The 15498-nt window shown below is 31.5% G+C and overlaps 1 protein-coding gene across 2 annotated transcripts in view; it reads left to right on the top strand.

Moving 5' to 3' along the window:
• The window catches only part of NKAIN2 (sodium/potassium transporting ATPase interacting 2), a 967023-nt gene that overhangs the window by 512187 nt on the left and 439338 nt on the right, over positions 1–15498 (top strand). For both annotated transcript variants that reach the window (XR_001157261.2, XM_012777552.2), the window contains exon 3: positions 12024–12104. Coding sequence is in view for 1 of the 2 variants with exons in the window: in XM_012777552.2 (XP_012633006.1) it covers positions 12024–12104 (81 nt within the window). In the remaining variant the exon portion in view is untranslated. The remainder of the gene's footprint in view (positions 1–12023; positions 12105–15498) is intronic.

Genomic DNA, 15498 nt, shown 5'->3' with positions numbered 1-15498 from the left:
CTGGGGGATGGACAGGCTTGAGGCTCTGACTCAGGTGAAACAAAGGCAATATATGTAACCTAAACATTTGTACCCCCATAATATGTTGAAATAAATAAATAATACTCAGTGGAAATCAAGGACGGGGGAGAGGAGAGGAGAAGACAAGCAAAAACCTATTTAATGCATACAATGAACAATATCTGGGTAATGGGCACCCTTATAACCCTGACTCAAGCATAGCAAAAGGGATCTATGTAACCAAAAACATTTGTACCCCTGTAATATTTTGAAATAATAAAAAAATAATAAAATAAAATCTTTAAAAAGCTTATAATTCACATAAAGAATGTTTTAATGAAGAAAGTCTGCTGACCATAGACAAGCCATAATTATATAGTTACTCAAAGTGATCTGTTAAGCAAATTGATGACCTACAGGTATGACTTAACCTTTGCCTTGAGAGTCTTTGGGTCCTGTTTCTAATTTAATAGCTCATTGCCACAAAGAGTCTGTTTTGTCAGTCTTATGATCTCTATTTTCACATCAATGCTGGTCAGTTTCAGTAGCTAAACTCCAAAAGGGAGGGAGTATAAGGACATGTGGCAGACTTCCCTTTTCCTCATGGCTGTGAACTCAGTTTTAAAGTTTTTCTCAGGTCCCTTGGTCAAGAAAGGGTCTGCTCAGTAGGTGGGGGGATTTTATTTTTATAGTACTATGCATTTAAATACAGATATTTCATTAAATAAAAGTCTTGTGATTTTATGTTTTCCTTTCTAACATTGAATTAATAACATTTAGATTTGAACCCATGATTATCTCTTTAGGAGGTTTCATTTCTCTGGAATTCTTGGCACACCAGAACTTTTGAACCCCAAACACCACTATACCAAGAAGTAGTCACCAGAAATAGTAAAACTAAGCTCTACTCTTGACAATATTCAATCAAGACAGGAATTTAGAAGATAGGTATCACATGAAATATCGATAAATGTCTATCCTGGCATTTGGGTAAGCCGAAAAAAAATGCACCTAGTAAAAATTTGGATAGAAATCTTTTTATGTGAAAGCAAGTTTGGAAATTGTACTGTTGTAGTAATTTAAAATGTTTAGGAAAGCTTTAAGACTCAGCCCACACTTACAATTTAATGTTATACAAAAGGCCCAAAATAAATGAGGGTCCTTTAATATCTTATCCTAAAGCAAGATTTAAAAATATATTTTTTGATCTGTATGTGTGTGTGCATATTTTTAAATTAAGCACAGCAAATTACCATCTTTAAAGGTCTAATTGATAGATTTCCTATATCCCCCAATTAAGATAATTTACATATTTTAGAAGACTATTGGTATGACTATTAGAATTGCTTTGAATTTGAGAGGAAGGCTAGGGGATAGGACAGCTAAAAAGGGATTTAAGCCTTTCCAGTTATTTTCCAGTCCCCAAATGAATAAATAGTAGACTGTGGTTATTCAATCAAAATTTACAACCACTACACATTTACCAAATCTTAATGAAGCATAATTATATAAATTTTGAAACTGCCATTAACTTTCTACTTTTGATTCTTTAGGAGTACCTGTTTTTCTTATTCTAATATTCTTAATATTCTCTGTGATATTTTTTCGTCTTTTGCAAAACACTAATATTTTGCATTTCCAATGAGACATCTAACACTATGTGTAATATTTTTCCTCTTTGCTGATTAAATTGAATCTTGCTGATTGTTGGAACATTCTTTATCTCATTTTCTTTTATTTTGTTGTTTGTTTTTCTTTATTTTTCTCGTGCTTTTCCTTCATAAATGGTATAAAATCTTATATTTACTTTGGGTATACTGTAATTACTAAATTATTTCTCTACTTAGTTAAATATGTATAGTCTTACTAAAGCAAAGGGTTGGACATTTCTCTAGAAAATAAGAAACTCATAAGAAATATAAAATAAGAATTATTTATGTTTACATATTAAAGAAAAACAAAAAATAGGCCACTTATAGGTTGTAGTGGCAGACAACTCTGTCCCCAAATTTGATCCAAGTATTTAGATGGACAATAAAGCTCTCAGGGAGATCCTTTAGGTCTAAAGGATGAATTGCAATTGATTAAACAGCCATGATAATCTCTCCTTTTTGCCAGTTGTTGGATTTGAGGCAGGTTTGTGACACAGTTTCAGCTAATAAGATATAAGGAAGTCTGCTGAGTGCCTCCAGGAAAATCTTTCTTTCCTGGAAGAATAAAGTGTTGCACAAGGAAGAGACCTCTTTTTTGCCTAGTGCCTTTCTGCCTGCATGGTATGTTACTTTGTGAGGATTTGAAAGAAAATCCCAGAGGTATGGATGTAAAGCCATGACAGCATTGAGCCATTGAGCCAACGGCAGCACACTTGCAGATTTCATATGTGAGAAAAAAAAAAATTTAAACCTAGCATTCAAACCACCTGTAATTTAATATTATGTTATATTTAGCCAAAAATATTCTGTACTAAAATAGTTATTTTTCATTTTGCTTTCATTTTTATTCATCTTACTAATGTGTAACTCTGAAACTACTAATAGTAGATCAAAGCCCTGCTTTTATGTGGATAAGTGGAGAGCTCTTTGGTAAATCAGAAGAAAGAAGAAGAAGAAGAAGAAGAGGAAAAGGAAGAGGACGATGAAGAAATTTCTATTAAAGTGGGGGGAAATTTCTATTAATTTCTATTAAAAAGAAATTCTATTTAAATTTCTATTAAACTGCATAGTTTTAATTAACATTAACCATTTACAGAGGTATCAGCAGTAAATTATGTAAGTTTGAAACTTCACTCTCCAAATGAGCATTCACAATATAAAAAGTACCTGATAAACTAGTTTAAAATTCTGTAGACATGCATATTTATGCTTACATGTGGCCACTGAGTTGAACATTGCCTCCTTGATTTGTCCACATTAGCTACAATTACTGAACAAGTAATTGGATCATCTATGTGACAGAAGCTCCCTTAAGGTGACTATACAGAATATATAGTTCCTAGTAGGCAGGTTGAGCAAACTTTGGATACCTTTGTAAACATGTTTTTGAAAAAAAAAAAAAACTGTGCATTATCTATGTTTTTCTGAGCACAACTTCCTAGTAGTCTCACAGGTAATAGTTACAGATGTGCTGGGATATTGAGCCCCTCAGGACTTACTGGGATGGCCAGAGCCTCTAAGTTAATCACTTTCAACTACTGGAAGCTCTTTCCTTTATTTAAATTAGTGTGCTTTACCAATAGTATCATTTTCTATGTATGCCATGAACTCTTTCATGAAACACAGTTGAAAAACTATAATTCAATATATGTTTAATAATGCATTTGTTTAAAAATTATTTGTCACAAGGGGAAAGGACTCAACATTTTTAGGGATTGATAAGTCAATTAGAAATACAGATGCCTTCAAAGTGATCAAAATGGCCATAAAATGTATGGATATAGCTAAAAGTGATGTTTTCCACTTACTATTCTGGGCCAGATATGGCAGTATTCACTCATAATGATAAATACTTGCTAAAGGGTGATAGTGAAGAATATTTGTCATAAAAACTTGATTGATAAACAATTGGTGATTTAATCACTCTCCCAAATTTTAAGACAATGATGGCTGATAACTTTAGGATGGCTACTTGGTTATTAGAATCTTTATTATTTTTAATATTTTAATCCATTATTCCAACTAAAAAGTATTAGTCCATTATGTTGATGATAATACCACTTGCTTTTTCCCCTTCCTTGCTTTCAAAGTTAGTTGCAATAAGAAGCTACTTGAAATTGTATCTTTTTCTAGGTACATAACTCATTTTGACAAGTTTTTACAAATTTGGAAATATTCAGGACTCTAAATTTATTGATTTCTGCATCCTAGCAATTTATGCAATAGCTTCTAAAACAATAAAACAGCTTTATATTGTTAGAATGTTGGAAATACTCTAAGAACTTGTTGATATGCTTATAAAACAAGAGTACCTCATTTCCTGCCATAGACCTTCACAGTAATTATATCAAGCAAATAAGTTAAAAAAAAAAAAAAAGGGATTTCTGCTTGCATGCCATTCAAAGATTAGAAATAGGCTGATTCTGAAGCAGTGATATAATTGCCCAAAAGGAGTGGATCTCAATTTTGAAATTAATTACACTTCTCTACAAGTATTTAGTTATTATACTCTCCATCATTATATTTCAGTAACAGAGAGGTTTTGGGGAATAGCAGATTTAGGAGGGTATATTAGTTTCTTGTGGCTGCTGTTACAAACTACCACAATTTTCTTGGCTTAAAATAGCAGAAATTATTCTTCTGGGGGTCAACAAATTGACATCTGTGTCACTGAGCATAAATCAGCACCCATACTACCTTCAGAGTCTCTGGGGGAAAATCCAATGCTTTCCTTTTCCAATGTCTGTTGCCGTGGGATTCCCTGGCTTGTGGCCACATCAGTCTAATCTTTAAACCCACGTCTTCAGATCACTCTCTGCTCTGTTATCATCCTGGATGAGAAATATCCCTCCTTGTAGCCACCTAGCTAATCCAGCATAATCTCCCCATCTCAAAAATTTAACTTCATCATATCTGCAAAGACTATTTACTTAATGCTATAAAAGTCATATTCACAGTTTCCAGTGATTAGGGTGTGAGTATCTTTGGGAGGGCCATTTCTCAGCCCACCATTGTGTGTCTTGGATTGGGGTCACAGTGGGAGGTGGGAGGGAGGCATTAAGGCAATGGAATAAAGACAGTATTAGAGGATTATATAAAAATCCTCAAATGCATATTATCTTAATTGTTAAAAAATGCAGTATTACACATCTTGACTGTGATTTTTAAACACCTAGGTAGCCAGAACCAGAGGCAACTCCACTTTCTTTAGTGTTATTGGGATAATCCAAAAATCCTCAACACAGGGACAGCCGTCCTTAGAATTCTAAAACTGGTATTTTAAAAACCAGAGATATCAGTAAATATGACTTTTAAATTATTTGCTGACTGGCAAAGTAAGCATTGTTTTTTCGGTGCCACGGTCTAAAGTGATGAATATGTGACAGTAAAAGAGAAGTTGCCTTTTCAAGAATTTAAAGGATTCTTTTCTCATCACTTTGAGGTCTATGAATCACACATCTGCATCTTAAATGCTTGCTATATAAGCAAGTGCACATGAATAATATGAATCATTATAGGTGTCTAAAATCTTTTCAATGGACTATAAGGACGTAAATATTTTGGTATAAAATGTTTTACACAAGTAAAGGCAAGAAATTGGTCATATACAGGTGTTTTCATGGTAAATGAACATTATTATTATTGTATTAATCAAAGACAATTATTTTTCACTTTTTTCTTCAAGAAGAATAGAATACCTGAGGGATATTGTTTTTATTTGGAGTTATATAAAACTTAATGGCCATGTTTATATGTTCATTAAAATGATGTCTATTGGATATGCTAACATTTATAGTCTGTCTAAGAATTAAATAGTCTGTTTAGGCAAAATATTTTTAGGTATAATTCACAAAATAGTTCATAGGTCTAATGAAACTAAATATTTTAAAGCAAAACCAAGATTTCTAGGAATTGATTATATTATAATACAAGCAAGAAAAGCATAAGAAGTTTAATAAGAAATTCATTGAATAACTCATAGTAGATGATTGAACTGCCATGTATGTTATAAAATACTCAATGAGACTTTTTAATCAAGTGAAAAAATCAAGTAACAAAATATAGAGGAAGATTCCTATTAATTTTAATTTAGCACATATGATTGAAACATATACTAATAAGGACAAGAATGGAAACATACAATAAAATGATACTAGTAATTATATCTAAATATGATATTTTCTCAATTTCCCTTTATGGTGTTCAAAATTTTAAATATTATCTACAATAAGAAATTTCTATAATTGGGTGAAGAAAAGTCTTATTTTAAAATGGACTAAAAGTTACACAATCTTTAAAATGCCTAGGCAGATGTAAAATCACAAGGAAGCTTGATCATATGACAACAGCATTGGTGGAAAATGAGAAGTTAGAAATCTGCCTTTCTCTATAATCTATAGCATGATCTATGATTAGAATTGGATTCTATCAGACTCTGGCTGATAACTTTATCAGAGCCTTCATTCCTGACTAAACTAGAAGTTGTAAAATAGTGTGCTTTTATGTAGGTATTTTTCTTAAGAGACAAGTTTTTTATAGCATGTATTAGAACATAGGATTTACAGACTACCATTGGTCATAGAATCATCAAGAATTAGGAAATAAGTTGCTTTATTTGGACCACTTTTTCTCTTGTTTATTATAATAATAGAAAAGAAAGTGATAAGAATGGCTAAGCAGATTAAATAATACTGCTGTTAGAGATGAGAAAACTAAAGTAAAATGTAATTTGAGCAAAAGATGCATATAGTCTTACCATTTTGACTAAGGATGTTTGCTTTGTGAGTATACATTTTATATCAATTAAAACATCTTTATTGTTAATGTTCAAACATGTAACTGTTAATAATTCTAAACATTTTTCTTGCTTAAAGAAGTTTTTGAGACAAGATTGTTAATGCAATGCTTCTTAGTAATTCTTCCGTCACAGTTCATTAGAACTGATTAAATTATTACATTTAAATTAGCAGAGCAGTGAGATTGGTGAGCTAATACCAGTTTTGTACTCTTTAAAATAATCATACCTAAAAACATTCCTATAGATTTCATCAATTACATATCAGTGATGAATATAAATTATATTAGGTGAGTAACTCAGTTATATCCTGTATTGTTTCTCTGTGGCAGATGTAGTCACTTGCATCCAGCTAGTATTTAATAAATGTGAATTGATTCATGGCCCAACTCCTTCTCTAATTAAGCACTTAAGATGGCATGTAACAAGTGATTGAATTGTGCTACTCTTTTCATCTTCTAATAATAATAACAGTTTTAGAATTATTGGTTTAAAATTTAGAATAATAGTTTTCTAAATGGTGATAATTTTTAAGAGAAAGTCATTATCATAATTTAGTCCATTCATACCTATTTATATATTAATAGTTCACTTAATGACATTTTACAATAGAAGTCTTCTAATATTAAAAATGCCTGAATAAAAAACAAGTATTTCCTTTGGGAAAAAAATTGCATATTCTCTGCTAATATGTTATTCTAACATGTTCCTATTTCCCTAGACACAAAGGAAAAAGAAACAAGAAATTAGAAAGCTAGGCTAACCATAAATTTAAATCTCCTTTTCAAGTAATGCTTGCTTCTGCACTTTAATGTTATAAGGGTAACTCTTTTTTTTTTCTGAAATTGTATAATCATTGTCAATTAGTAAAAAGGATATGAAAATTCATTTGTCTTAAATAATAATTCCTCTTTCAGGAATTTTTCTAGAAGAGATTATTTTGGAAATGCATAAAGTTCAGTTTTCCTCAAAATAATTTATAAAATCAATGTAATGCCAATAAAAATGTAAAAGTTATATATATGTATGTGCATGAAAACCTGACAAACTGTGCCAAAATTTATTAATATTTTGTATGTTAAATATAATTTTAAAAATTTGGACTTTAAGCTTGGGCAGTTTTAATGTAAGAGAGGAAGGCATCAAAGCATCGGCAGTGTCATTAAGGTGTGATTTGTTATTTTCTAACAAAAAATTTATCAGCCTTTTAGTCTTATACTACCTTAGTCTATCTTTATAAATATTATATAACCATGGCATATAATATCGCCATGTTTCTGAGCCTAGTCAATGTTTTGGCCTATCATGATTACATGATTAACAACCTTAACTAATTTTTATCTTATATACGTAATTTGATTTCATTATTGAAGCCACAAATACAACAGGGAAGCCATGATGTTTCAATTACTTTTTTAGTAGATAGTTTTGACCATTTATTTGGAGACTCGGGTTGAATCAATCTTTAAATGGTTCTCCTAGTGCTTCAGAAATCAACTCTTAAAAAGTGAATTTCATCATGCAATAGAATCTCTCATCACAAATTATATCTTAATGTGTCTATCCAAAACATAAAATATAATGTTTTTTTCACAAGAAGAAATGAGGCTAAAGCAAAGTTAGTTTTATATCAGAAAACTATATGTTAGGTGATATCTAGCAAGTGTGATACTTTGTTAGCCTGCTAGGTTATCTCTCCGGCAGAACGTCCTTTTCAATTATACTCAAACTGAGCAATTGTCAATTATATCACATCAACTAGCTGTAGCGCCTGGAAAGAAGTTAGTACAGATCTTTATATTCTTAAATAATTATGATGAGTAATTTTAAAAACAGCATGAACAGTAGTGTTTATTGACAAAACTCATAGGCCAAATTACAAAGGAATGCAAAATCTTCATCAGTATTTAGGCAGCTAGGCAAAATTGGAGGATATTTAATTTATAAAAGTGCAAGCAACTGAAATGAGAAAAAAAGTATAAAAAGGAATAATAAAGAAAATAGGAGATGAAGAAAAGAGATATAATAAAGATAAATGAGAAAATTAATGATTAAAATTAAATGAGATAAAGTTAGATAAATTAGACAAATGTCTGCCTTTGGATAATGATATACAAGCAGTGACTAACTTCTGTCACACTAGTAGGGGTTTCTGTGTTTATTGAAGGAGGCATACCAACACAAGTGATAATCATCTTTTGTAAACTTATAATGAAGTATATGCATTGTGAGGCCAACTGGTTTGTAATGAAGCATACAATAAAGTGAAAATAGCACAAGTAAATGCAAAGATATAAAAGGAACATTTACTATGTTCTTTCTGTACAAATCCTTCTGGATCAATCTTGGAAAAATAGGAGGATTAAAAAAGAAGTGCAAAAGTGTTACTAACACTGTAAAAAAGCAACTCATAAAACAAGATATAGAAAGTCCTTTTTAATTGTGTTGCACTGAATCAGAAATAATAAACTATTGTTTTAATGAAACCAAAGGAAGAAATGTTCATTTCATGAGATATCATCCTTCTATCAATGTTGGCATTAAAATATCAAAAAAAAAAAAACCCACCTTATTCCAGGGAAGAATATATTGCATTGAGGAAACAAGTAGATTGTAGTTTAATTACATAGAATATTGTTTTATATAAGTCCATGTGGAAAATATATTTTTAATATCTTAAGGACTAAAACTTTTGGGATCACTGCTATATTATTTAATAAGAAGAGATGATGATGTAACATAATCATTATAATAAAATGGCAACATATAGTGGGAACTCAAGAATTGGGTACTTTCAAACATTCTATCATTCCATTCTCATATAAGCCATGTGAGTTTGCTGCTATTAATAAGCCTATTTTACATTTGAGGATAGTGAAGTGTAGTAGACCACATGACTTGAATATAGCCAAAGAGCTCCTAAGTGACAGAGCAAGATATTAGGTTCCCAGTTCTTAATCTTCATATGCTATTTATTTATATGTGAGACAAGCATTACCTTACCTATCCTTCCATACAAATATTTATTTCAGTGACTAAAACAAATTATTCAGTTTGATATTTTTAATCAAACTAACTTTAATTTATATTTATATATACACATAAGTAAGTGTAAACCTGGATGAAGATTCTAAATTCTTATTATATATTCAGTATACAATATTGAAGTAGTGACTATGCCCTCTATACCACATGGATACAGATAAACATTTTAGCTTTTATTGAGCTTAAAATAGAATTTCAGTTGTGAAATAAAAAAGCTTCAGCATTGACATTCCTTAATGCCATTTCACAAAGCATGCTTGCCAATGTCAAATTTTCAGAAATATTTGATATTATGTAATACAGTGTATTTCATCAGCCCTTCCCCAATGTTTTACAATCCTGCTATTTTGGTTTTTAGTGAACAGTGTTTATGTAGCTCTCTGTTATAAATAAGGTGGGGAAAATGTGTCACTATGAAAAAAGGACATGATAAAACATTATAGTCAGTCATTCTTCCTTTCTGTCTTATCATCACTTAAATCAAGTGACTGAAACAAACTTAAATTCTTCTTTAGATCTCCATTACATAAACGATGTTTCTTTCCTGCTACAGCTTGCTCAGCTTCCTGATCCTTTCTCCAGTCCCTACCCCCACCTCATAGAGCCTCTCAAATCCCTTCTTTTGTTTGGATCATTTGGTTTTGACCTCACTTTATACTCTGCTGAGCAATGCACATACTCAGCAGTTAAATGAACCCATCACCTTTGGAAAACAGCTGAGTCATCACTTATTATTATATAAACTCATCATGTAGAACTCTCACTCCTCACACTACAGGAATGATCATAGTAATCTAATAAAAACCAGTCTGGGTGGGAAGAATGGGTTCTGCTTCTGAAAATAATAAGATTTCCTTTATATTACTACTTTTTCATTCCTTGATATACAAAATATTGTCTGAATAACTGTTGTGTGCAAACAAATACCATAAGTTTAGAACTTGGGAACAAAAATAAAAAATTTAAAAAATAGTTCCTTTTCTTAAGGAGCTTATCATTGTGCATTGGAGAACATATGTAAATAATTAGGTGTAAACATTTGGAATGAAATTAGGACAAGCAAACTTTATTGTAGCACTAAGTAGAGCTTAATCAATTCTGATTAGATTCACTCAGGAGGTGATATTCAAATTAATCTTAGAAGAAAAATTAAAAAAAACTAATAGATGGTAAGAGGAGTATCCAGGGGAAATCAAAATTATTCAGGATAAAGGAATAATATACAAAAGCACAGAAGTGAGAAATAGCTTTCCATGTACCTGAAACAGAAATAGTGGATGTGTCTGGAATCCAGGATAATGCCAGAGATGAGCAGAAACGTGTGGCTCAAAAGATAACAAGATCATGGGGGTTCTTGAATCATAAAATAAATATTTTGGAACTCACCATATAAAGGATGGGTGTCATTGGTGTCTGTTTATATGGGAAATGATATATTATTCTCTTATGCAACTTTTTAAAAAGCCACAATTGTTGTTTCCTTTGTTTATAGTAGCCTCATGCCATAGCCCTTCCAACCCTTTACACTTTGATTTCATTAAGCTCGCTCATGAGACAGCTAGAATGACATCTTCTGAAAGGCTTTCACCTCTCCTGTTAAGCTTTGCAGGATCTTTTATCCAGGGCAGGTTATGTTCTCCTCCCCTCTTCCTTCCTTGTGCTCAGACTATATACCTTTTTTATGATTCCTATATAATAATTATCTTTTTTTTAAATTTATCACCTTCACTTAACTTGTATCTAGGGAGAATTTATCACTGGTTTCTGTGATCTCGGTGTCTTTCCAGCAATGTTGCCTTCTAAATGTTTAATGAATTTTAGCTGAGTGGTCATAACTATTTTGACAAGAAAATCCGTCATCATTGAAGAAGGTACACTAAATAGATAAAAGAATAAAATTAGGGATAATAGCTAGATAGCCACTGTCATGAGCAATAGAGAGAGGATAAAATAAGGAGGTGTGAACATAGAAATGAAAAGGAGACACTAAAGAGAGAAAGCTGATTAGATGGGACAGAGGCATAAAGACTGATTTGAAGATGGTCCTAGATGTCTTGGGGAAAGGTTGTACATTATCCTACATGGCGATGGTTTTGTTTAAGGAAACTAGTTTTCTTTGGATGGGTTGTATTTTACAAGTATATTAGCACATCTAATTATTAGCACATTATTATATTATATTATTATATTATATTATATCATATTATTAGCACATCTAGATATTAGCACATTTATTTAGATATCTAGAAAACAATCATTCACTCTTAAAACAGAAATGTGGACTATCATTTCTCTTGTCTTGAAACCTAAAAATTATACTTAAGGAAGTTTGAGCTATAAGTCCATAACAGTGGGGAAAAAAATCAACAGTGAGATAAATGTACATCTAATCCTGCTCCTTAGAAAGAAGCAATATCTAACATTCCCTACTAATCTTATAATTTGGGTGTGTCAAAGTTCAAGTTCTATTTGAATTGTACTCAGCTGATTGCAAACTAATTATATGTTGTTTCTCTTTTGCTTGCCTACAGTATGCTGTCTGGCTAGTCCTCTGGGTTACGTGGAATGTGTTTGTTATCTGCTTCTATTTGGAGGCTGGGGACCTCTCAAAGGTAATTTACCATCTGATTTGCCTGAGTCATCAGTAATATGTTAACAAGTCTCTTTCTAAGACAGGTGGAATCTTACCCTGTTCTTGTATCTTACATGCACCTCACACAAAGGTAAATTGAAATGTATGTTGATTTATATCTCTGCACTTCTATCATCAAAGACATGTTTGGTGTATCACAAAAATGTGCTTATTTGTTTAAGCAAAACTAGTGTGAAATATTGATTATTATAGTGACCACACAGTGCACTCTTAAAAGTGCATTGACCAATGAGAGATTTCTGATGCAGAATAGGAATTTTTTCAAAGAAAAAATCTTGAAGATTTTTGAAATCATTCAGTTTGCCTATTGCTCTGCTAAACATTTTCCTGATTGAACCCAATTAGTAATATCATAATTCAAACAATTGGTGAGTTTTAGGTGAACAAAATTGTTGCCAGAGATATACAGTTTATTACAAAATGAATAAAATAAGCATTTTATTCTAAAACAGAGTAGGAAAGATTTCAGAGACTTGCTTTTTTTTCATTTTTCAGTTCTTTGTGTGTGTATGTTTATTATATTTTTAACATGAATGTCTTTACTATTGAAATGGTGTAGCCTTTAGATCTCTAAAGACACCATCCTTCTCCTATTAGAATGCAATTAACAGCAAATAAGTCAAATGAAGTAATTCATTCAAGGGTAGTAGTAAATCTTGACTATTGAGAGTGTTACAAACTTGTATATGCTTCCTCATATTAACTTTAAAAGGCAGAGATTGTAAAATCTTTTACTTACCTCTTATTACAGCTGAAAGCACCTGCCAAGACACTGACATTTTTAAAACCCAGAGATGCTCACATGCTAAAAATTTCTCTGGGAACGACCTTTGCCTTTCTGTATGTTGGGGGAAGAGGGAAGGGAGAGTGGTAATACAAAGCACTGTGATCATGTTTTGTGATATTCCTTTATTATTATCTGTGACATGTGGCTTTATTTCAAGTAGAAATCATTTCAATTTGTTTTAGTTAAATAACAGAAGATGGAGGATAAAATAAGAGGGTGACATTACACTATGAGAGAGAACCAAGGCTTCCAGAATGTATGATTTAAGAACAGATTTTGGACAAGTCCTCACCATGGCTTGCAAAACCAGCCCTGGTGGGTGGTATTTCTGTGTATCTTGCAGAGCATGGTCCCCCACACTCTTGGTAGCAAGCAGGCCTTTCTGGAAGATGCTGTAACCAATGAAAAGACATTGTTCAATAGCTCTAGGAGGGACACAGGCAGGATTGCTGTTTAAAACTCCTATTCGCCTCTGTGTGAGAAAAGCAGATGCGCTTTTCCAAAAACTTGAATTTTTTACCCAATTTATACATCTCTGCTACTCTATAATCCACTTTCTTCAAAGAAATTCCACACTAGAATGACTTTTAATGATATTTGCAATTTTAAATAATCACCTTAAAAATTGTAAGGCAGGTGTTTAGGCATATTGGCTGAGTAAAATGATCCAGTAGATCAGAGAATTTGTTTAATATTAAAAAAGAGAGAGAGAGACAGAGATTTGAGCAAACCTGGCTGTAAAAATGTTCTGTAATTGTGCTCACTGCTCCACATGACAATCAGAGAATAAAGCTCGTGATCTCATGACCTCAGATATGAGCATTAAAACCACAGCAAGGGCACTAAGAATTCTTTCAATGTACACAGATAATGACTATCTCTTGGCAATGAAGCAGTTAATAATATTTTCTTTTCTTCTCATCTTATAAACCAAGACTAGGCTCTGCAGAGCACATGAAAATTTAATAATTTCCTTTTAGCAAATAATCTAAAGGAAATCCATAAAGGGCAAAGTTATATAGCTGTCTGTACTGGGTTTTTGCCTCTTTTCTTGCTCACAGGGTTTGAGAGAGGTATATTTATACCATTTAATTCTTTAGTCATTGCAACTGCCTCACATTCTTCAAGTAATAGAGTACCAGAAAGAAGTAACAGTGACTGAAAAATCTACAGATGAAAACTTAAACATGGGACTCCTGAAACTTCTGCTAATACTTAGATTATAGAATATAAACCATTGTTTTCTTCAATCCACCAAAAAAATGAAATAATTTGAGTGTGTCCACTATATAAATAGGTCAGTTAATTTGAAGCTGAGGAAGAAATATGGGAAATAGAAACAAGGAAGAAATCTTGTGGGCTTTATATATGTGAAAGAGGTATGTTCATTTCCATAAAGTGTTTTGTAGCTAGGTAATTGCTTTATAATGAATATTGGCAAGAAGTGATTAAAAGTGGTAAAACATGAAGGCAAACTTTAGTTAGCTTCCTAGAGTTTGGAACTGTGTGTTGTCTTTTTTGCTTTTTCTAATAACCTATCTTCCATATGCTTATGAGTGAAACAGAGATTAGAGTCATTAAGCCACCCAGTATACACATTCAGTAATGAAATGACTTAATTATAATATTATGATATACAGGACTAAACTGTTTGATGTTGTTTTCTTTGTACACATAGTTGTATAGGTAATACATTTTATTCATTGAAAATTCTGTGAAAATCCAAAATTACTATTAAAATTTCAATTAACATTTTAATTATAATGCCTATAAATATTTAAGGAAAAATACATCTAATCAACCAGAAAAACTGCTTTTAAGAAATTTTATCTCACTTAAATTAACAAAATAAGGGGGATGTAATATAAAATAGTGCATACTATGACAGCAAATAATAAATATATATATATATATATATAGTATAATAGTTATTTCTATACTATTTACATTAATGGTTTAACTATTAGTGTTGCAACTAAATATCCCAAAGCACCCTATAGTATCTAACATCCGGGGTTGATATTTTAATAGATGTCTTATTCAGGAAATGGAGATAAAATTAATCTGTAACCTGAAGTATCTACTAACTTTGTTAACAATTGCCTTTGAACATTAAATGTGATTTGGGCTATTGGATTAATAGTTTTGAGACTTCTTCATAAATAGTCTTATTATTGTGTTGTATTATCCTTGGCAGTTGTGATTCTCTTTATTATATACCAAATAGAGAGATAAGATAACTAATCCAGCCATCAACTGAGTTGAGATATTTTAAACAAAGGAGAGATAGGCTATTTGTTCTATAGTAATTTTTAACTTGAAAGTGCATAGTAGTTTGAAGGAAAACACAGTATGGGAATTAATCTATTTGGTTCATCATTTGAGAGGACAAAATTTAAGAAATAATTTTTGAATACTTGTATGTAAGCAAAAGTCTAGTGGTCTTCTGGTTATCTGCAAAAACCTATATTTTATTTCATGTTATAAGATTATAAATTACTTAGGCTGAAATCATATTCTAACACTTTTCTTCATATGACTATTTTGAGATCTTAGTTTATACTTT

The sequence above is a fragment of the Microcebus murinus genome, chromosome 5 (assembly GCF_040939455.1).
Source record: "Microcebus murinus isolate Inina chromosome 5, M.murinus_Inina_mat1.0, whole genome shotgun sequence".
Lineage (NCBI taxonomy): Eukaryota > Metazoa > Chordata > Mammalia > Primates > Cheirogaleidae > Microcebus > Microcebus murinus.
The sequence above is the reverse complement of the archived record's forward strand: the minus strand, read 5'-3'. Positions and strand labels throughout refer to the sequence as shown.